This window comes from Dendropsophus ebraccatus, chromosome 7 (assembly GCF_027789765.1).
Source record: "Dendropsophus ebraccatus isolate aDenEbr1 chromosome 7, aDenEbr1.pat, whole genome shotgun sequence".
Lineage (NCBI taxonomy): Eukaryota > Metazoa > Chordata > Amphibia > Anura > Hylidae > Dendropsophus > Dendropsophus ebraccatus.
This window is the reverse complement of record NC_091460.1, coordinates 3,867,298-3,890,857: the sequence shown is the minus strand read 5'-3', so window position 1 is coordinate 3,890,857 and position 23,560 is coordinate 3,867,298. Positions and strand designations below refer to the sequence as shown.

Sequence of the window (23,560 nt, the reverse complement as noted above, 5' to 3'; positions counted from 1 at the left end):
TTATCACACTCCGGCTCCTCCATAACTGGCCGGTCACACCCCGGGGGGTTATTATCACACTCCGGCTCCTACATAACTGGCCGCTCACACCCCGGGGAGTTATTATCACACTCCAGCTCCTCCATAACTGGCCGGTCACACCCCGGGGAGTTATCACACTCCGGCTCCTCCATAACTGGCCGCTCACACCCCGGGGAGTTATTATCACACTCCAGCTTCTCCATACCTGGCCGCTCACACCCCGGGGGGTTATTATCACACTCCGGCTCCTCCATAACTGGCCGCTCACACCCCGGGGAGTTATTATCACACTCCGGCTCCTCCATAACTGGCCGCTCACACCCCGGGAGTTATTATCACACTCCGGCTCCTCCATAACTGGCCGGTCACACCCCGGGGGGTTATTATCACACTCCGGCTCCTACATAACTGGCCGCTCACACCCCGGGAGTTATTATCACACTCAGGCTCCTCCATAACTGGCCGCTCACACCCCGGGGGTTATTATCACACTCCGGCTCCTCCATAACTGGCCGCTCACACCCCGGGGGGTTATTATCACACTCCGGCTCCTCCATAACTGGCCGGTCACACCCCGGGGGTTATTATCACACTCCGGCTCCTCCATAACTGGCCGGTCACACCCCGGGGGAGTTATTATCACACTCCGGCTCCTCCATAACTGGCCGCTCACACCCCGGGGGGTTATTATCACACTCCGGCTCCTCCATAACTGGCCGCTCACACCCCGGGGGGTTATTATCACACTCTGACTCCTCCATAACTGGCCGGTCACACCCCAGGGAGTTATCACACTCCGGCTCCTCCATAACTAGCCGCTCACACCCCGGGGAGTTATTATCACACTCTGACTCCTCCATAACTGGCCGCTCACACCCCGGGGGGTTATTATCACACTCCGGCTCCTCCATAACTGGCCGGTCACACCCCGGTGGGTTATTATCACACTCCGGCTCCTCCATAACTGGCCGCTCACACCCCGGGGGGTTATTATCACACTCTGACTCCTCCATAACTGGCCGCTCACACCCCAGGGAGTTATCACACTCCGGCTCCTCCATAACTAGCCGCTCACACCCCGGGGAGTTATTATCACACTCCGGCTCCTCCATAACTGGCCGCTCACACCCCGGGAGTTATTATCACACTCAGGCTCCTCCATAACTGGCCGCTCACACCCCGGGGGGTTATTATCACACTCCGGCTCCTCCATAACTGGCCGGTCACACCCCGGGGGGTTATTATCACACTCCGGCTCCTACATAACTGGCCGCTCACACCCCGGGAGTTATTATCACACTCAGGCTCCTCCATAACTGGCCGCTCACACCCCGGGGGTTATTATCACACTCCGGCTCCTCCATAACTGGCCGCTCACACCCCGGGGAGTTATTATCACACTCCGGCTCCTCCATAACTGGCCGGTCACACCCCGGGGAGTTATTATCACACTCCGGCTCCTCCATAACTGGCCGCTCACACCCCGGGAGTTATTATCACACTCAGGCTCCTCCATAACTGGCCGCTCACACCCCGGGAGTTATTATCACACTCAGGCTCCTCCATAACTGGCCGCTCACACCCCGGGGGGTTATTATCACACTCTGGCTCCTCCATAACTGGCCGCTCACACCCCGGGGGTAATTATCACACTCCGGCTCCTCTATAACTGGCCGGTCACACCCCGGGGGGTTATTATCACACTCTGGCTCCTCCATAACTGGCCGCTCACATCCCGGGGAGTTATTATCACACTCCGGCTCCTCCATAACTGGCCGCTCACACCCCGGGGGGTTATTATCACACTCCGGCTCCTCCATAACTGGCCGCTCACACCCCGGGGAGTTATCATCACACTCCGGCTCCTCCATAACTGGCCGCTCACACCCCGGGGAGTTATCACACTCCGGCTCCTCCATAACTGGCCGCTCACACCCCGGGGAGTTATCACACTCCGGCTCCTCCATAACCGGCCGCTCACATCCCGGGGAGTTATTATCACACTCCGGCTCCTCCATAACTGGCCGCTCACACCCCGGGGGGTTATTATCACACTCCAGCTCCTCCATAACTGGCCGGTCACACCCCGGGGGTAATTATCACACTCCGGCTCCTCTATAACTGGCCGCTCACACCCCGGGGAGTTATTATCACACTCCGGCTCCTCCATAACTGGCCGCTCACACCTGGGGAGTTATTATCACACTCCGGCTCCTCTATAACTATCCGCTCACACCCTGGGGAGTTATTATCACACTCCGGCTCCTCTATAACTATCCGCTCACACCCCGGGGGTTATTATCACACTCCGGCTCCTCCATAACTGGCTGCTCACACCCCGGGGAGTTATTATCACACTCCGGCTCCTCCATAACTGGCTGGTCACACCCCGGGGAGTTATTACACTCTAGCTCCCCCATTATTACACTGGGGTACAGGAGATCAGGCTCAGCAGCTTCTCCCTAATGTCCTACATGATCCTGGGGCGACTTCTAAGGGATTAAGGACAGATATAAAGCAGCTTCTCCTGTGTGTGTAGTGGATACAGCCAGTCTCCAGCCTCCATGTCCTGAACAACTCACAACCAGACTAGATGGAGCAGGTGGTCTTTTCTGCTGACATCTTCTATGTTCCTAACTATATCATTACCATACAGAAAGATACACTGCTAACAATGGCAGATCCCTGTGATATAGAGGTCACACATAGTGATATGGGGGGGGGGGGGGGGGGGGTCACACATAGTGATATATAGGGATCAGCCATAGTCCCTGATGGTTTAGCTCTCTGTCATTGTCCATGCTCCTGAATCATTGCAGTACCACAAGAACTACCTGCTCAGCCAGTCAGTTACCACAGCTGTGTCCTACCTCACTCACTGATTAGCTAAGCGGACTTTTCTCAGTGAGGCTGAGATTGACATCACTGATGCCCAGACTTCCGTTAATTTCTGCCTTTCTCTCTAACACACACACACACACACACACACACACACAGCCTGCTGCAGCCATAGCAGACAAACACACACACACAGCTGCAGCCATAGCACACACACACACACACACACACAGCCTGCTACAGCCATAGCATACACACACACAGCCTGCTGCAGCCTTAGCACACAGACACATAGCCTGCTGCAGCCATATCATACACACACACACACACAGCCTGCTGCAGCCATAGCACACACACACACACAGCCTGCTGCAGCCATAGCACACACACACACACACAGTCTGCTGCAGACATAGCGCGCACACACACACACAGCCAGCTGCAGCCATAGCAGACAAACACACACACACACAGCTGCAGCCATAGCACACACACACACACACACAGCCTGCTGCAGCGATAGCATACACACACACAGCCTGCTGCAGCCTTAGCACACAGACACATAGCCTGCTGCAGCCATATCATACACACACACACACACACACACACACAGCCTGCTGCAGCCATAGCACACAGCCTGCTGCAGCCATAGCACACACACACAGCCTGCTGCAGCCATAGCACACACACACACACACACACAACCTGCTGCAGCCATAGCGCACACACACACACACAGTCTGCTGCAGACATAGCGCGCACACACACACACACACACAGCCTGCTGCAGACATAGCACACACACACTCAGTCTGGTCCAGTCATAGCGCACACACACAACCTGCTGCAGCCATAGCACACACACATACACCCAGCCTGCTGCAGCCATAGTACGCACACACACAGCTTGCTGCAGCCATAGCAAGAACTCACACACAGCCTGCTGCAGCCATAGTACACACACACACACAGCCTGCTGCAGCTATAGCACACACACAGCCTACTGCAGCCATAGCACACACACACAGCCTGGTCCAGTCATAGTACACACACAGCCTGCTGCAGCCATAGCACGCACACACACCCAGCTGCTGCCATAGCGCACACACTTACTCCCTGCTGCAGCCATAGCACACACACACAGCCTGCTGCAGCCATAGCGCGCACACACACAGCTTGCTGCAGCCATAGCGCACACACACACTAACACACACAGCCTGCTGCAGCCATAGCACGCACACATACCCACCCAGCTGCTGCCATAGCGCACACACTCACTCCCTGCTGCAGCCATAGCGCACGCACACACAGCTTGCTGCAGCCATAGCGCGCACACACACACACACCCTGCTGCAGCCATAGCACACACACACAAACACAGCCTGCTGCAGCCATAGCATACACACACACACACACACACAAACTCACACAGCCTGCTGCAGCCATAGCATACACACACATACACAGCCTGTTGCAGCCATAGCACACACACACACACACACACACCCTGCTGCAACCATAGCACACACACACAAACACAGCCTGCTGCAGCCATAGCACACACACAAACACAGCCTGCTGCAGCCATAGCACACACACACACACACATACACACACAGCCTGCTGCAGCCATAGTACACACACACACAGTCTGCTTCAGCCATATTGCGCACAAACACACACAGCCTGGTCCAGTCTTAGTGCACACACACAGCCTGCTGCAGCTATAGCACACAGACACACCCAGCTGCAGCCATAACAAACTGAAGAAAAAAACCCACATTGAGGACAGAGGTTACAGCTACACTACTTATGTCTCCTCCTCCTCCTCTATATTACACAGGATATCTTCATATTACACTGATGCTCATATACAGTCATCCAGCATCCAGGAAGAGACCAGCACAGATCTCCCCCCACACAATGGACTCTTCCAGCTCAGAAACAAACTGCCAAATAGAGACCAGATTACTGATATATGGAGGAAAGTAAATGTATGTGGGGGGTGGTGTCTGGTAGTTATAAGTAAAGTGCTTAGAGCGATAAAACATAAACTATATTAACGAGGAACATTTATAATATTTATTTGAAAACTCAATTATAAAATTTTAAAAGATTTTATTTGAAGCTGGAGTCTGAGTTTTCCGACTCCAGCCAAAACTAGCTTCGACTCTGACTCCACGGCCCTGGTTACAGAGGTTACATCTGTGGGGGCCCAGGTTGAGACTGGTTGATGTAAGATCATATACGGAATGAAGATTTTGAGTGGGCCCAGTCACTGGACGCTTGGAGGCTTGCTGTGTATCGGGGCGCCGCATAGTCTGTGGAGGAGGCGCTGATAGACAGACTTACTTCTCACACCGTACACTATGGGATTAATGGCGGGTGGGAGGAGGAAGTGCAGGTAAGCCAAAGGAACGTGTATAAATGGCGTCTTGTGACCCCCAAATCTGTGGCTCAGAGACAGGCCGATCATGGGGCAGTAGAATAGGAGCACCATGGTTATATGACCCGCACACTTGTGGAAAGCTTTACAGCGCTCATACGGTGAACTGAGAGAGCAGACGGCCTTCAGTATGAGGACGTAGGATAGAGTGATGAGAAGAGCGTCCAGCCCCATTGTGGATAAGACGGCAAAGAGACTGTATATGTCAATGGCCGGCAGCCTGGAGCAGAGGAGCCTGGTGATGTCCGGGTGCAGGCAGAAGGCATGGGAAAGCTGGCTGCCCTTACACAGACCGGAGATGTGCAGCATCAACGGGATCGGCAAGATTATAGCCACACCCCGAAAAACCGACAGCAACCCCAACTTACTGGTAAGGGGCCTGGTGAGGAGTGACGAGTACCGGAGAGGACAGCAGATGGCCACAAATCTGTCATAAGCCATGGCTAGAAGAAGGGAAGAATCCAAGACCGACAACGTGTGGATGAAGAACATCTGAAAAAGACACATGGGCACAGGAAGCCGAAGAGACTGGAGACCAAACACCCCTAATACTGTGGGCAGGGTGGCCAGGGACAGACACAGGTCAGCCAGCGCCAACATGGACACCAACTCATACATAGGCGTCTGCAGGGACACATCCGTCCTAATGAGGAGGAACAAAACACTGTTCCCAGTCAACGAAATGGCGTAGAAGATGCAGAACAGGAGTAGTATCCAAGAGTAGACGTGTTCAAGGCCAGGGATTCCCACCAGGAGCAGGGTGAGGACATCTCCGCTGTCCGTGGCGTTCATTGAGGAGATCATTCTGCTCCTAGACACAACAAAACAACACAGGTCGGGCATCTCCAGGTACCAAGAGGAGCCAACAAGGAGCCGAGATAATAAGCATGAAACATTTTTATTTCTATTTGGGACAATAAAGTAAATGATAGGATACATGTGGGTAGTTAGCGTTAAACAATGGCCGTTCTGCTGTGAACGTTGTTTATACGTAGTGGGAACATGGCCTTAAAGGGGTTATCCAGCGCTACAAAAACATGGCCGCTTTTCCCCCTACTGTTATCTCTAGTTCAGGTGTAGTTTGCAATTAAGCTCCATTTACTTCAATGGAACTGAGTTTCAAAACCCCACCCAAACTAAGGGACAACAGTAGGGGAAAGTGGCCGTGTTTTTGTAGCGCTGGATAACCCCTTTAAGGCCCCCAAACATCTTCAGTAACTGATTGCCACACGATCACTCAGCTGCCGGTTATCTCTCCCTCCTGATGCCCGTCCTTCCTATAGACAGTTAGGGGTGCTAACCCAAGGGACAATTATCGTTCGGATTATCGTTAAATCGTTCGGAACAAAGCGATAATCGTTCGGTTGAATAGCAGTTAACGATTAAAGGAGAAATCGTTCATTGCTTAATAAGACCTGGACCTATTTTTATCGTTGCTTGTTCGCAAATTGTTCGCATGGAATAAGACGACGTTCGGTCGTTTGCAATAGTGATGACAAGATGACCGCAAGAACGATCATAAGTAACGATCATCGTTCCGTATAAATGGGTGAACGATTTCAGGTTGTTCGCAATAGCGATCCTTTATCGTTAACGATTATGCGAACGATAATCGTCCTGTGGAATAGGGCCCTTACTTTTGGCATGGCTGAGCGGTCCTGTGTTCTCTATAAGGAGGGGCAACAGACTGCGGCTTATCTCTCCCAGAACAAAGGGGTCAGATGGTGTTTTTCTATCACACCTCTATTAACAAAAACACCCCCCAAAAAATTAATAAAATATAGCTTTTAATGATATTCCTTAAAAATCAAGGTGAACCTAATTAAAATTACATAACCCCTAGATCTGTCTCTCACTATAATTATAAAGATATGGAGATACAGCGATCCTCCCTCCCTGCACTGTTTATGATAGTAAGTGATTGAGGGAGGATCGCTGTATCTCCATATCTTTATAATTATAGTGAGAGACAGATCTAGGGGTTATGTAATTTTAATTAGGTTCACCTTGATTTTTAAGGAATATCATTAAAAGCTATATTTTATTAATTTTTTGGGGGGTGTTTTTGTTAATAGGGGTTTGTGCCCCGGGCCTTGGTCTGTGGGTTTAAGTGTTTGATATTATAAGTGGAATCCCTGACCCACCCGTGAGAGGGGTGTGTGTCTAGTGTTTCCATCACACCTGACTCCTATTTCCACTTATATCATCATGAGTGGACAAGCGGAAGAGCCCTATACACCATATACTGACAGCCGGGGACTAAGGTGTATGGGGACCATTAATATTCTGGCTGTTATATCTATGTAATATAATCTAAATGTTTGGGTTGTTTGGTCTCCTATTTGGTTTCTGTATGATGTGATCGGGGGGCGAGTGCTAAATAGGTGACCAAACTTCTTAAAGGTTATGCGATTACTGACGATGATCCAACTTTCCCGGGATTCTGCATAGTAACATTTATGAACATTTATTTCAGCTCTCTTAGGACTCTGCATGGTTTTTAGACTTTTATTGTATTTTTTTAAATGAATTTTTATTTTAATTTCTGACGTGGTGTGTAATGAAAGTGCATCATTAGGGCTATGATACAATTTTAGGCTATGTTCCCACACAGGATTTTGCTCAGTATTTTGCAACCAAGTAGATCGAAAACACAGAAAGGCTATGTTTACACACAGCTGAAATTGAGTGGATGGCCACCATATAATGGTACCTAATGGCCGTTGTTTTAAAATTATTTGTCATAAAATTGCAACGGACCACTCAATTTCAGCAGTGTGGGAACATAGCCTTTCTGTGTTTTTGATCCACTCCTGGTTTTGGTTGAAAAATACTGAGCAAAATATTGTGTGTGAACATAGCCTTAGGCTGGGTTATGCAAAAACAGATGTATTTGTGTGTGCATCTATCTTAAATCATTTTTCCATTAATTTACATTGTAAAAAAAAAACGTTAAAAAATTGACCGTTGACCACATTTTTGTGTACGCTAAAAAAAATGTTTTTGACAGGTTTTGATCCTTTTTTTGGAAGTCAATGTAAAGAAGATTCAAGATGGATGCATAGAAATGCTTCTGTTTTTTCATAGCCGTTTTTGCATAACCCTGCCTAAGGGCCCTATTACACGGGACGATTATCTGTCGAAAAATTATTAGATCGTTCGGATTTGAACAATAATTATTTAGTGTAATAGCAGACAACGATTAAACGACCAACGACAAATCATTGGACATTTGATAGAATTTGGACCTATTTTTATCGTTGATGGTTTGCCTATCACCCCTCCCCCTTCCCTGTATCCATCCCCTCCTTGGTTGAACTTGATGGACATGTGTCTTCTTTCAACCGTATTAACTGTGTAACTATGTAACTATGTAAATCGTTCGCATGGAATAAGCCGTCGTTCGCAGTAGCGACTACAAGTCGACCGCAAGAACGATCATAAGTAACGATCATCGTTCCATGTAATTGGGTGAACGATTTCAGGTCGTTCGCCATAGCGGTCGTTTGAGATCGGTGATTGTTGAAAAAATCGCTTCGTGTAATAGTACCCTTAGGCTGTGTTCACACACAGAATTTTTGCTCAGTATTTTTCAACCAAAACCAGGACTGTTTTTTGTTTTAATCCGTTTTTTGCATAAAACTGATTGCAGAAACGCAGTGTGAACCCGGCCTGAGTCACTCTGTATATTAGAGCACTATTGTTTTAGTACATTTGAGAAGTGAACCGTGAGATCTGACATTTGAATCTTCAGCAGAGGACGGAGGTTGTCACTTACTGGAGGAGTGCCAGGGGCCGTTTCCTCACATGCTGATGTTCTACAGTTGTGTGGGCAGTGACGGTGCTGATGTGTAGTCCAGGGATCAGGAATGGAACATTATGTGAAGGTTATTTATCAGCCCCAATGGTCTCCAGTCACCTTGCCTCATTAGTAATATGTCTGATTGGTTACGTCTCTGGGGTGAGCGGAGGCAGCAGAGCAACTTAAGTGGTGGAGGCTTCTCAGGAGACTTCGTATCTCAGGAGGCTTCAGTCTGTAACGCTGTGTTTACACCTGTTGTGTGATGGCCCTGAGAGGGATGCATAGACGCAGGACTTATTGTCTTATGAAAAGAATATGAGTATCGTCTGATGACTTCCGGTAGCATGGATAGTCGAACACCACTCATTTTATGTGATCATGAGCTTCCCTGTTTCCCCAAAAATAAGACCTAGTAGAGGTTTTGCTGAACTGCTAAATATAAGGCCTCCGCCGAAAGTACGGCCTAACAAAGTTTGTGTTTGGAAGCAGAACACCAGGGCATGCAGCTGGGATTCCTTTTAGCTTGCCAATGTCCCCTACCTTCACCGTCATTTGCAGAGCAGCTGCATGCAGGACATGAAGACCGTCACCTGCCGCCAACCCCAATGTTCTGGATGTCACTTGTAAATGTACAGGCAAGGCATCACCTACTGCTATCTCCATTGTCCTCTACCGCCAGTTTTAGAGCTGCACACAGTCTGCCGTTACCCTGTTGCCTGCCGCCATACTGTACGCTGTCCCTGCTGTGGTGATCCTGGTTGCCAGAAGGCGCCATACTGTATACTGTCCCTGCTGTCCTGTACAAGTGTACTGTGGTGAGCGCCCCTGGTGGCCAGAAGCCGCCATACCATACTCTCTGTCCCTTCTATGCATGTGACATGTGAATTATTCTTCAGTAAAAAAAAAAAAGTCTGAAAATAAGATCTAAGACATCTTTGGGAGCAAGAATTAATATAGGACTTATTTTCGGGAAAACACAGTAGGTCATAACTAGAGAAGAGTGAATGTACAAAGCACTTTGTTTGTATCGGGATTCTACTCATCAGGCTGTGGGCTTTGAAGTCTGCTCCGCTCCGTGTCGATCCTTTCCAGGTGCTGGGAAAAGATGGATCCAGTCCTGGAAAACTGGTAGAAGTTTCCAGCACCCGGGGAGGAGGGGCATAGAGCGGAGCAGACTTGCTCACAGCCTGATGAGCAGAATCCCGAAAACAACTAAGCGATTTGCTTTGTTCTTGCTGTACATTCGCTCATCTCTAGTCTTTACTGTAACAATTCGCAGATGAAAATCCCCCCCCCCCCAATGGCTATAGCTGGATTTAGAAGTATATTTCCATCATGTATGTCTAGGCCTTCTAATTCTTGTTATCTGCCTGGCATGGTTGATTGGAAAGTTTTTTTTTTTTTTTGCTGAATTACTCCTTTAATAAAACTATCACCAATCCTACTCTGGCTGCAGAGTATCGGTTTCTTTATCAGGTCCTGCTGAGATCATCTGGTCGCGTTCAGTAACCGCTTGGTCTCTGAGATGTTCACTACCGAGAACACAGATCCCACCACTCTATGTACAATGAGGCTTTTATTATGTGATAGAAGTTTATACAATGAGAAGGATGAGATTCATATCCACTAATAATATAAATAATGGCCCCCGGAATCCTGTCCGTACCAGAGCGATGGGGTCACAAAGAGTAAGACGTTCGCCCGCATCCCGTCACATTTCTAATAATATTCATACGGCTCGTCCTGCCAAGACATCATCAATGTTTAGGGAAGATCTTTGATAACTCATAGATGCCACCATGTTGCGGTCACCAGCTCCGTGGGTCCCTACAAGGCTTACAGGCTCGCCCTTAAACAACATTTCTGTCTTTCTCGGAAGTGACTAAAGAAGTATTGATTAGGTAAGGAAGAGACATCACTGGATGCTATTATTGATAATGGATAGAAATGGGAACCCGGTATCATCTACACTAATAAGTTACAGAACAGAAATATTTGGTGTCAACTAAATAACTAAAGCATATACAAAAGCATATACATGTATAGAAGATCTGGACCTCAACCAGTGGTGCTGTGTCATGTATGCACTCTGCCCTCCATACATGCAGACACCCTGAGGAGAGGACAGTGGACCTTCCACAACATGAGACTCCATAGAACAACTGCTGGGAATTCACAGACGGAGCAGGGAACGTCCGACTTCTGCAAAAGAACATCAGTGACGTCACCCGCAGGCCTCCACAGCTGTACAGTTCCTGATGACCTTGCTGTTCCAGGCACGGATGGAGGCTGAAGACTTCTTGACGAAAGTCGAGTAAACCATCGGTTGAGAAGCAACCAAAGGTTGTTGAAACCTGGTGGGGAAACAAAGGGATAAAGCGTGTTTGTTGTACTCTTTCAAGGGTATGCGGTACTTCATACTTTAACCTTAAAGGAGAAGTCATGGGGGTTTGAATAAAAAAGATACTATGCTTACCGTTCCCATTGCCCACACTGCGATGCATCACAGAGCTTCTGGATCGCACCAGCTGTCAACACAACCCGGGATCCATGTCACTGACAGGTGGGATTTAGCCCGCTCAGCCAATCAGTGACTCCTGCGGTGTCCCACCTCAGTCACTGAATGGATGAGCGGGCATCTGTCAGCCGGGTTGTGATGTTGAAGAGCTCAGAAGACAGGCGGGGGGGTCCATGAGTGGGACGCGGCTCTGTGCGGGCACCGGGACAGGTGACTATAACTTATTTCCCCACCCCCTGACTGTAATGACTTTTTACTTCCCAAATAGACTTCTCCTTTAACAAAGATATTACTATATGGTACGAGGGGCTTGTTCCAGACTTCCCACTTGCATGAAGGCCATAATTTGTTGGTCCCATACTTTACTATTTCACTTCATCCTAGCTTTGAGGAAATATTTGTCAGATATGTGTCCACTACGGCTGGGAGAATAGAGATAGAACTCAAGGCCCTATTCCACAGAACTTTTTTGAACGATTATCGTTCATAAAATCGTTCAAATGACCGCTCATTAACGATATTCGTTCTGTGAAATAGCTTTAAAGGAGCGAATGACAACAGCAAAATCGTTGTTGAGTCGTTCACTATTTTTTTTCAACATGTCGAAAAAAAATCGTTGGTCTTTCAACAATAATTCGCTAATCTTTTCGTTCAATAAAAAATCTTTCAGTCGTTCTTGAAATGTCTACCTACATTTCCCCATGTTTTAAATGACCATGTAACGATCGCAAAAAAATCGTTACACAACAGATATCGTTCACGTTCCCACACGTATTATGTGTTATCGTCCTTAAAAAAAATCGTTAAGTGCTCGTTAACGAGCGATCGTTGGAGCGAGTCTATGAACGATAATCGTTCCGTGAAATAGGGCTATTAGTTTTTAATACCCATTTGTGTCCTGGATGAGGCCATGTCCCGGGTGGCATGAACATCTACCTTATGTTCCTTCTCCACCTTAAGAGGATATATTACTGGGAACTGCAGAGCAGGACCCAGCAATATAGAACTAATACAGTGTTTCCCGACCTGAGGCTTTCCAGTAGTTGTGGTTTTGTTACAGGAGAGTCACAGGTTGGGAATCACTGATCTAGCAGAATCTGCTGCGGATGTTTGGTACCTGACCACCTGTTTAATACCTGAAGATCATGTCGCACTTACTAAAACCATCTGGAGAAGAATGAAGCAATGTTGGATAGGAGATCTTTCGACGGCTTTATCGTTATTACTGTGATAGCTTCAACGACTCTAGTGGGTGCTTCTTTCGGGGGTGCCGGTGGTCTAGTTGTGTGATGTCCAGGATTCTCAAAGTCTACTAAACATGCAACATACATTGGACTGTTAGTCTTGTTAGTATTAGTTATTGAGGTCATAACTGGAGCTCCATCCCTTGGAGACTACCAGCTGTAAATGTTACTGGGACATGCAGAGTTTAGTGTGAACACATACAACATTGGGGAATCAGAACCTCACATGGTGACATTCATCTCATAGAGGAGACATACATGACATGCAGTCTCCTCAGCTCGGAGGACAAGCTTTTTACCTGCATTGTAGACACTTTGCCCATCGCTGATCTTCAGTGTTGTTGAGCTTTAGGGAGGTACAGGCTGTAAACCCCCCTCTTGTACCCTAACAATTTGCAGAGCTGCTTGAAGCTGGGTTTTACGTGAGGTTTGCTGACCCATTGGCTTTGTTGGCCATATCCTTCCCAAGGTAAAATGTGATTTGAACGATAAAGAGGAAACGCCAATGGAGGCGTAGACTGTGACCTGAGACATGGGTGTGGACAAGGCTTAGGAGCTCCTACAAAGTGTTGACTATGAACAGGGCGGCCAAAGTGTGTCTGTGCTGGAGATCCATCATAGAGTCAAAAAAGAAAAAAAAAAAGAATAGATTTATTTGTATGAAAACAAGAACTCTGAATATTGAAGGTTAACTGAGAATCATCACAGGACATTGTCTTCTCTCTGCTGTATATACAGGTTACAGTCCAGAGGAGAAACCTAGTACACAGAACAGAAAGAAGCGGGAAGCCAAGAACGAAGAATCACAGAAGGATCAATGAAGACGAAAGAGTAAGTGAATGCAGAAGCAACATTCAGAAGAAATAATCAAAAAATAAAGGTTGAGAAAGAGAAAGAAAGAAAACTATATCCATGAACATAAGATAGAAGGGGATATCAGCAACCTGAGATGGGTAGATGGATACTGGTGGCAAAGCAAGGTCCTCCCATGGACAGGTGGCCTGATTGTTATGTAGGTTGTCATAGATGACGGATAGATGATCAGAGATGATAGATGGTTTGATTAACATTGATGGATGACTTGCCATATGGGTGGTACTAGATGATGGATGGACAGACAGCTGGATGAAAGATGATGGATGTTTGGATGATCAGGGATGACAGATGGAGTGGTATGTGGGTTGGGTCACTACTGTGTATGAGGATGAATTCCAGAGATACTTAGCCATCTTACCTGAGAGCCCCCATTTATAATCCCACCTTGTGGAAGAAGACAAGGGTTTTTTCAGTTTGAATGATGTTAAGTTCATGTCTTTCTGCTTTTTCTCCAGTGGAGTCTTTAATGGGGGTTTGACAGTGACTTTTCCCCTCTTAGGATCTTGGCTGATCGTGGGTTTGCTGACTAATACGGACATTTCTGGAGTTCTTGCTGGCTTTGTAGGGATCGCACTTACTGTTACTGGGATTATAGCTTCTTTTTCCGTTGGAGCATCTGGTTGATCATTAGAAAAAGCTTTGTCAATGCCATTCTTGTCAGTATGAGGTATAGTGTCTATAGGTAGGGGAGGCTTCGCTGTAGCAGAAAGGGTTTCTTGACTTGGAAAAGGTGAAAGTTGACTTGTGGGCTGTATTGATTTCTGTTCTATGACATCTGAAGTGGAATGTTCCTTTCTTTGTGTAGTGCTTACTTCTAAAGGTTCTGTTCCAGTCTGGGTTGAGTCCAGCAGCTGCTCTGATGGTGTTGCTTTTGGAACCAGTCCTGGTGTCACTTGTGGATCCAGCTCTGACCATGTTGCTTTGGAAACTGTTTCCGATTGTGTTGATTTTGAGTCATGCCCTGATAGTGTTGGCTCTGGGGTCAGCTCTGGTTGCGTTGGCTCTGGGGTCAGCTCTGGTTGCTTTGGCTCTGGGGTCCGCTCTGGTTGCGTTGGCTCTGGGGTCTGCTCTGGTTGCGTTGGCTCTGGGGTCAGCTCTGGTTGCTGTGGCTCTGGGGTCAGCTCTGGTTGCGGTGGCTCTGGGGTCCGCTCTGGTTGCGGTGGCTCTGGGGTCCGCTCTGGTTGTGGTGGCTCTGGGGTCCGCTCTGGTTGTGTTGATTCTGGAACCAGCTCTGGTTGTGGTGATTCTGGAACCAGCTCTGGTTGTGTTGGCCCTGGAGTCAGCTCTGGTTGCGTTGGCTCTGGGGTCAGCTCTGGTTGCGTTGGCTCTGGGGTCAGCTCTGGTTGTGTAGGCTCTGGAGTCAGCTCTGGTTGCGTTGGCTCTGGGGTCAGCTCTGGTTGTGTTGGCTCTGGAGTCAGCTCTGGTTGCGTTGGCTCTGGGGTCAGCTCTGGTTGCGTTGATTCTGGAACCAGCTCTGGTTGTGTTGATTCTTGTAACACGGTTGGAACATCCGATGTAAGGATGTATGACAGAGTTGTGCCTGGTTGAGCTGTGCTTGATCCTTCCTGCTCTAAGCTTTCATCTAATCGTAGATAAATAATAAAAGATTTTTGTTAATTCTGGTGGCAGCTGAAATCTCCTATTGTTTCCAGTAACCTTTGGTAAAAACCTCCGTAACAGTAAAGGAATATACCACCCAATCAAGATTTAAAAAGCCTGAACTTTATCTGTCTCTGCCGGACCTCACAGTAAGTTTTTGTGGACTACCTAGAGTCATGGGGCTGAGTTTGCTATGTTCTCCAGGTAATGATTAGAGATGAGCGAACCTGGAGCATGCTGGAGTCCATCCGAACCCGATCGTGCGGCATTTGATTAGCGGTGGCTGCTGAACTTTGATAAAGCTCTAAGGTTGCCTGGAAAACATGGATACAGCCAATGACTATATCCATGTTTTCCACATAGCTTTAGGGCTTTATCCAAGTTCAGCAGCCACCGCTAATCAAATACCGAAAGTTCGGGTTCGGATGGACTCGAACCCGAACCCGGTTCACTCATCTCTAGTAATGATGTTTGTATTGTAGTCTCCTAATTTCTATGCATACCGATCAGTCATAACGTTAAAACACCCGGCCTACTATTGTGCTGTTACTTCCTTGTGCTCTGACCCATTGAGGCCTGGACTCTGCAAGACCTCAGAAAGTTCTATAATACCTGCACTAATACAGTAGCAGGAGATTCTGTAAGTTGTAAGGGCTGGATTCACACATCACACAGATGATCCAACGAATTGAGATCTGGGGGAATTTGGAGGCTGACCTTGATCTTTGTCTTCTATATTTCTAAACAATGTCTGCAGTGTTTGGGACCCTGACATTATCCTGCTGAAAGAGGGCAATGCCATTAGGGGTCCCACTGCCAAGAAGAAGGGGGGGGGGGGGCTTGGTCTGTAAAGTGTTCAGGTACTGCAGGTGGTACGTGGCACATCACATTGCCCCACTAGCTTGTCTTGGTCCCATGATGAATCCTGGTGCCATCTCTTTCCCAGGTAATCGACGCACAAGCAACTGTTCATCTACGTGATGGAAAACATGATCATACCATGCGCTATCTTTCTTTGCTTCATGCTTCAGATCTGTTGCTCATTGGCACTTTTGCTGGTGGACAGGGGTCTGTCTGCGACCAGTCTGTGATCTGATATTTTTCTATCGTAGCCATCAGCTGTTTGCTCTGTAGCAGCTCTTCTGCAGGATTGGTCCACTTGGGCTAGCCTTTATCTCCCACACACACAACATCAATGAGATGTAGGCCCCATGATCCTTTCCCTGGTCACTGGTTGTTGTTCCTTGAAGCACGTTGGGTCTTTACTACTGTACTATACCGGGACACCCCATAAGACCAGTCATTCTGGAGATGCCAGTTAGGTAGACATTACAATCTGGCCCATTGTCACAGGCTCTCAGACCCTCACACTTGCTGATAATTCTCTTCCAGGAGAGTTGGGCATTCAGTGATCTACACAATGTGACATTGTTGTCATCCAACCACCATGGTTGGGACATTCTTTCTTCTGAATCATGACTATCTATCTACTTATGCTTCTAATTTATAGGATTCTTTTTTTACATGTCTGACTTCAGCTGAGATTATTTTTTGCTTTCTTTTGCTCTTACGACATTCCACTTCTGATGAGGCTAAGAAGGAATGACGCCTGCTGTAGTCCTTATGACAAGTGGCCAAACGCCTCACTTACTTTGGAGATCAGCCCATACTCTACTGTGTCCAGCATGATGTAACGCTATAGAAATGGAGGCCGTTAGCACCTGAGAAGTTTATTTCTGGCAGTATGAGAGGGCAGCAGATGGGACTTGGTAAGTGGAACTCGGTGAACATAAAGAAAGCAAGAGACGGATGGAAGAATTAACCAGCTACAGAATCCTGGCAGATCACCCGCCGTGACTCCTGCAGCTCGCAGCTGTGCTCATATCCGCCTGTGCCATAGATTCCATTCTATAGTCTGGCAGATTCTGCCGTCCCTGTCGAAGAGGGAACCTGCGGGTGATCCGCCAGGATTCCGTAGTGCGTTTATGCCATCATTCTTTGGGTGGACAGCGGAATCTGCCTGACCATAGAATGGAGTCTGTGGCACAGGCGGAGAGTGAAGCTGGGGCGAGCCCTGAGGAAAACCTGCTGCGGCCTACAAGACACCTTGGACTGTAGAGGGGATTTGTTATCCAGCAAGAGACCTGGGACTAAGGGGGGGGGGGGGTATTATAAAGCAAGAGACCTAGGACTGAGGAGGACAATTAAAATCCAGCAAGAGGCCTGGGCCTGAGGAGGAGATTATACAGCAAGAGACCTGGGCCTGAGGAGGAGATTATACAGCAAGAGGCCTGGGCCTGAGGAGGAGATTATACAGCAAGAGACCTGGGCCTGAGGAGGAGATTATACAGCAAGAGGCCTGGGCCTGAGGAGGAGATTATACAGCAAGAGACCTGGGCCTAAGGAGGGGGTTATACAACAAGAGGCCTGGGCCTGAGGAGGAGATTATACAGCAAGAGACCTGGGCCTGAGGAGGTGATTTATTATACAGCAAGAGACCTGGGCCTGAGGAGGAGATTATACAGCAAGAGACCTGGGCCTGAGGAGGGGGTTATACAGCAAGAGACCTGGGCCTGAGGAGGAGATTATACAGCAAGAGGCCTGGGCCTGAGGAGGGGGTTATACAGCAAGAGGCCTGGGCCTGAGGAGGAGATTATACAGCAAGAGGCCTGGGGCTGAGGAGGAGATTATACAGCAAGAGACCTGAGCCTGAGGAGGGGGTTATACAGCAAGAGGCCTGGGCCTGAGGAGGAGATTATACAGCAAGAGGCCTGGGCCTGAGGAGGAGATTATACAGCAAGAGGCCTGGGCCTGAGGAGATTATACAGCAAGAGACCTGGGCCTGAGGAGGAGATTATACAGCAAGAGGCCTGGGCCTGAGGAGGAGATTATACAGCAAGAGGCCTGGGCCTGAGGAGGAGATTATACAGCAAGAGGCCTGGGCCTGAGGAGGGGGTTATACAGCAAGAGGCCTGGGCCTGAGGAGGAGATTATACAGCAAGAGGCCTGGGCCTGAGGAGGGGGTTATACAGCAAGAGGCCTGGGCCTGAGGAGGAGATTATACAGCAAGAGACCTGGGCCTGAGGAGGGGGTTTATACAGCAAGAGACCTGGGCCTGAGGAGGGGATTTATTATACAGCAAGAGGCCTGGGCCTGAGGAGGTGATTTATTATACAGCAAGAGGCCTGGGCCTGAGGAGGAGATTATACAGCAAGAGGCCTGGGCCTGAGGAGGAGATTTATACAGCAAGAGACCTGGGCCTGAGGAGGGGGTTTATTATACAGCAAGAGACCTGGGCCTGAGAAGGGGGTTATACAGCAAGAGACCTTGGCCTGAGGAGGAGATTATACAGCAAGAGGCCTGGGCCTGAGGAGGAGATTATACAGCAAGAGACCTGGGCCTGAGGAGATTATACAGCAAGAGGCCTGGGCCTGAGGAGATTTATTATACAGCAAGAGACCTGGGCCTGAGAAGGAGATTTATACAGCAAGAGACCTGGGCCTGAGGAGGGGGTTATACAGCAAGAGGCCTGGGCCTGAGGAGGAGATTTATACAGCAAGAGGCCTGGGCCTGAGGAGGAGATTATACAGCAAGAGACCTGGGCCTGAGGAGGAGATTATACAGCAAGAGGCCTGGGCCTGAGGAGGAGATTTATACAGCAAGAGGCCTGGGCCTGAGGAGGAGATTTATACAGCAAGAGGCCTGGGCCTGAGGAGGAGATTATACAGCAAGAGACCTGGGCCTGAGGAGGAGATTATACAGCAAGAGGCCTGGGCCTGAGGAGGAGATTTATACAGCAAGAGGCCTGGGCCTGAGGAGGAGATTATGCAGCAAGAGACCTGGGCCTGAGGAGGAGATTATACAGCAAGAGGCCTGGGCCTGAGGAGGAGATTATACAGCAAGAGACCTGGGCCTGAGGAGGGGGTTATACAGCAAGAGGCCTGGGCCTGAGGAGGAGATTATACAGCAAGAGGCCTGGGCCTAAGGAGGGGGTTTATACAGCAAGAGGCCTGGGCCTGAGGAGGTGATTTATTATACAGCAAGAGACCTGGGCCTGAGGAGGAGATTATACAGCAAGAGACCTGGGCCTGAGGAGGAGATTTATACAGCAAGAGGCCTGGGCCTGAGGAGGAGATTATACAGCAAGAGGCCTGGGCCTGAGGAGGAGATTATACAGCAAGAGGCCTGGGCCTGAGGAGGGGGTTTATTATACAGCAAGAGACCTGGGCCTGAGGAGGAGATTATACAGCAAGAGGCCTGGGCCTGAGGAGGAGATTATACAGCAAGAGGCCTGGGCCTGAGGAGGAGATTTATACAGCAAGAGACCTGGGCCTGAGGAGGGGGTTATACAGCAAGAGGCCTGGGCCTGAGAAGGGGGTTATACAGCAAGAGACCTGGGCCTGAGGAGGGGGTTTATTATACAGCAAGAGACCTTGGCCTGAGGAGGAGATTATACAGCAAGAGGCCTGGGCCTGAGGAGGAGATTATACAGCAAGAGGCCTGGGCCTGAGGAGGGGGTTTATTATACAGCAAGACACCTGGGCCTGAGGAGGAGATTTATACAGCAAGAGGCCTGGGCCTGAGGAGGGGATTTATTATACAGCAAGAGGCCTGGGCCTGAGGAGGAGATTTATACAGCAAGAGACCTGGGCCTGAGGAGGGGGTTTATTATACAGCAAGAGACCTGGGCCTGAGAAGGGGGTTATACAGCAAGAGGCCTGGGCCTGAGGAGGAGATTATACAGCAAGAGGCCTGGGCCTGAGGAGGAGATTATACAGCAAGAGACCTGGGCCTGAGGAGGGGGTTATACAGCAAGAGGCCTGGGCCTGAGGAGGTGATTTATTATACAGCAAGAGACCTGGGCCTGAGAAGGAGATTATACAGCAAGAGACCTGGGCCTGAGGAGGAGATTATACAGCAAGAGACCTGGGCCTGAGGAGGAGATTTATACAGCAAGAGACCTGGGCCTAAAGAGGGGGTTATACAGCAAGAGGCCTGGGCCTGAGGAGAAGATTATACAGCAAGAGACCTGGGCCTGAGAAGGAGATTATACAGCAAGAGACCTGGGCCTGAGGAGTAGATTATACAGCAAGAGGCCTGGGCCTGAGGAGGAGATTATACAGCAAGAGGCCTGGGCCTGAGGAGGAGATTTATACAGCAAGAGACCTGGGCCTGAGAAGGAGATTATACAGCAAGAGGCCTGGGCCTGAGAAGGAGATTTATACAGCAAGAGGCCTGGGCCTGAGGAGGAGGTTTATTATACAGCAAGAGGCCTGGGCCTGAGGAGGGGGTTTATTATACAGCAAGAGACCTGGGCCTGAGGAGGAGATTATACAGCAAGAGACCTGGGCCTGAGGAGGTGATTTATTATACAGCAAGAGGCCTGGGCCTGAGGAGGAGATTTATACAGCAAGAGACCTGGGCCTGAGGAGGGGGTTATACAGCAAGAGGCCTGGGCCTGAGGAGGAGATTTATACAGCAAGAGGCCTGGGCCTGAGGAGGAGATTACACAGCAAGAGGCCTGGGCCTGAGGAGGGGGTTTATACAGCAAGAGACCTGGGCCTGAGAAGGAGATTATACAGCAAGAGACCTGGGCCTGAGGAGGGGGTTTATTATACAGCAAGAGACCTGGGCCTGAGGAGGAGATTATACAGCAAGAGACCTGGGCCTGAGGAGGAGATTTATTACACAGCAAGAGACCTGGGCCTGAGGAGGTGATTTATTATACATCAAGAGACCTGGGCCTGAGGTGGAGATTATACAGCAAGAGACCTGGGCCTGAGGAGGAGATTATACAGCAAGAGACCTGGGCCTGAGGAGGAGATTATACAGCAAGAGACCTGGGCCTGAGGAGGAGATTATACAGCAAGAGGCCTGGGCCTGAGGAGATTATACAGCAAGAGACCTGGGCCTGAGGAGGAGATTATACAGCAAGAGGCCTGGGGCTGAGGAGGAGATTTATACAGCAAGAGGCCTGGGCCTGAGGAGGGGGTTATACAGCAAGAGGCCTGGGCCTGAGGAGGATATTATACAGCAAGAGGCCTGGGGCTGAGGAGGAGACTTATACAGCAAGAGGCCTGGGCCTGAGGAGATTTATTATACAGCAAGAGTAGTATACAGCAAGAGTTCGTAGTAGATACGAACGCAATAGCGAATAAATAGCGATGAACAAACTATCACAAATATGATCATAAGTAACGATTATCGTTCCATGGAAATGAGTGAACGTTTTCTGGTCTTTCGTAATAGCGGTCGTTTGAGATAGTTAATCGTTAACGATTATGCAAACGATAACCGTCCGGTGGAATAGGGCCCTTATTATCCAGGAGGAGACCTGGAACTGAGGAGGAGATTTACTATACAGGAGGAGACCAGGGACTGAGAAGGCAATTAATTATTCAGGAGACCCGGGACTGAGGAGAAGACTTATTATCCAGGAGGAAACTGGGAACTAAGGAAGAGATTTATTATCCAGGAGGAGACCGGGGACTGAGGAGGAGATTTATTATCCAGGAGGAGACCGGGAACTGAGAAGGAGACATATTATCCAGGAGGAGACCGGGGACTGAGAAGGAGACATATTATCCAGGAGGAGACCGGGGACTGAGGAGGAGATTTATTATCCAGGAGGAGACCGGGGACTGAGAAGGAGACATATTATCCAGGAGGAGACCGGGGACTGAGGAGGAGATTTATTATCCAGGAGGAGACCGGGGACTGAGAAGGAGATTTATTATCTAGGAGGAGACCCAGGACTGAGGAGAAGATTTATTATCCAGGAGGAGACCGGGGACTGAGAAGGAGATTTATTATCCAGGAGGAGACCGGGGACTGAGGAGGAGATTTATTATCTAGGAGGAGACCGGGAACTGAGAAGGAGACATATTATCCAGGAGGAGACCGGTGACTGAGAAGGAGACATATTATCCAGGAGGAGACCGGGGACTGAGAAGGAGATTTATTATCCAGGAGGGGACCGGGGACTGAGAAGGAGATTTATTATCTAGGAGGAGACCCAGGACTGAGGAGAAGATTTATTATCCAGGAGGAGACCAGGGACTGAGGAGGAGATTTATTATCTAGGAGGAGACGGGGACTGAGAAGGAGATTTATTATCCAGGAGGAGACCGGGGACTGAGGAGGAGATTTATTATCTAGGAGGAGACCGGGAACTGAGAAGGAGACATATTATCCAGGAGGAGACCGGGGACTGAGAAGGAGATTTATTATCCAGGAGGAGACCGGGGACTGAGGAGGAGATTTATTATCTAGGAGGAGACCCAGGACTGAGGAGGAGATTTATTATCCAGGAGGAGACCGGGGACTGAGAAGGAGATTTATTATCTAGGAGGAGACGGGGACTGAGAAGGAGATTTATTATCTAGGAGGAGACCGGGGACTGAGCAGGCGGTTTATATATATTGTGTGTGTATATATATATATATATATATATATATATATATATATACACACAGCCTTGTTGCACGGTTATCGAGCCGTGTAATAGGTTCAGTATGCGATGTACCAGATCAGTGCTCGCTTACTCAAGGCATCGGGTCATGTAATATTCCCCTTAGAAGAGGATTTATTATCCAGCAAGAGACCTGGGCCTGAGGAGGAGAATTATTATGGAGAAGTGAACCTACCTATACATAAGGATTCTCTACAGATGTGTGAGGGGGGGCAGGACGAACAGGGGTCTCCAGGTTTATAGGGTTTCTCTCCTTGAAAGTTGCCCCTGTGAAATAAAAAAGATAATGTAATAAGTTAAAGGGAATGCATCACCTAGATTGCTTTTTACTTGATTCTTTTAAAATTCAGGTTATGATTACAGATCAAAGTAGGGTTAGGGTTTAGGTTAGGTGTAGATTTTGGTTATGGTAAAGGGGTTCTCCGTGGCCGTTTTCTTCCAGAGACCGCATCGCTCTGGTCTCCTTTTGTCTCCAGGTCAGGTGTGGTGTGCAATTAAGCTCCATTCACTTCAATGGAACTGATTTGCAAAACCTGCACCCAAACTGGAGACAAGAGTGGTGCTGTCTCTGGAAGATAGTGGGGATGTTTTTAATGCTGGATAACCCCTTTAAAGGACAACTCCGGGCAAAAGTAAAAATGTTAAAAGAGAGAGCAGAAGATGGTGGGAACATAATAATAAAGTGATACTTACCTGTCCCGGTGCCCCCACGGCTGCAACACCACCAGATCACTGTCACCCT

At 48.7% G+C, this 23,560-nt stretch overlaps 2 protein-coding genes across 2 annotated transcripts in view; both read right to left on the bottom strand.

Annotated features, from left to right (window-relative positions):
• Positions 1 to 5,137: 5,137 nt before the first annotated feature.
• Positions 5,138 to 13,195, bottom strand: LOC138797131 (olfactory receptor 51G2-like). The gene is made up of 3 exons (XM_069976929.1): positions 13,131 to 13,195; positions 11,339 to 11,464; positions 5,138 to 6,212 (listed from the first exon to the last, which is right to left on the bottom strand). Exons 1-3 carry the CDS (start codon positions 13,193 to 13,195, stop codon positions 5,138 to 5,140), a joined length of 1,266 nt encoding a protein of 421 aa, XP_069833030.1.
• LOC138796614 (peptidase inhibitor 16-like) overlaps positions 10,690 to 23,560 on the bottom strand; it is a 26,757-nt gene continuing 13,886 nt past the window's right edge. Inside the window, exons 4-7 of the mRNA XM_069976225.1 lie at positions 22,994 to 23,085; positions 14,107 to 15,330; positions 13,172 to 13,476; positions 10,690 to 11,464 (exon numbers count right to left, since the gene is read on the bottom strand). Coding sequence (XP_069832326.1) covers positions 13,205 to 13,476; positions 14,107 to 15,330; positions 22,994 to 23,085 — 1,588 coding nt within the window. The 3' untranslated portion in view covers positions 10,690 to 11,464; positions 13,172 to 13,204. The remainder of the gene's footprint in view (positions 11,465 to 13,171; positions 13,477 to 14,106; positions 15,331 to 22,993; positions 23,086 to 23,560) is intronic.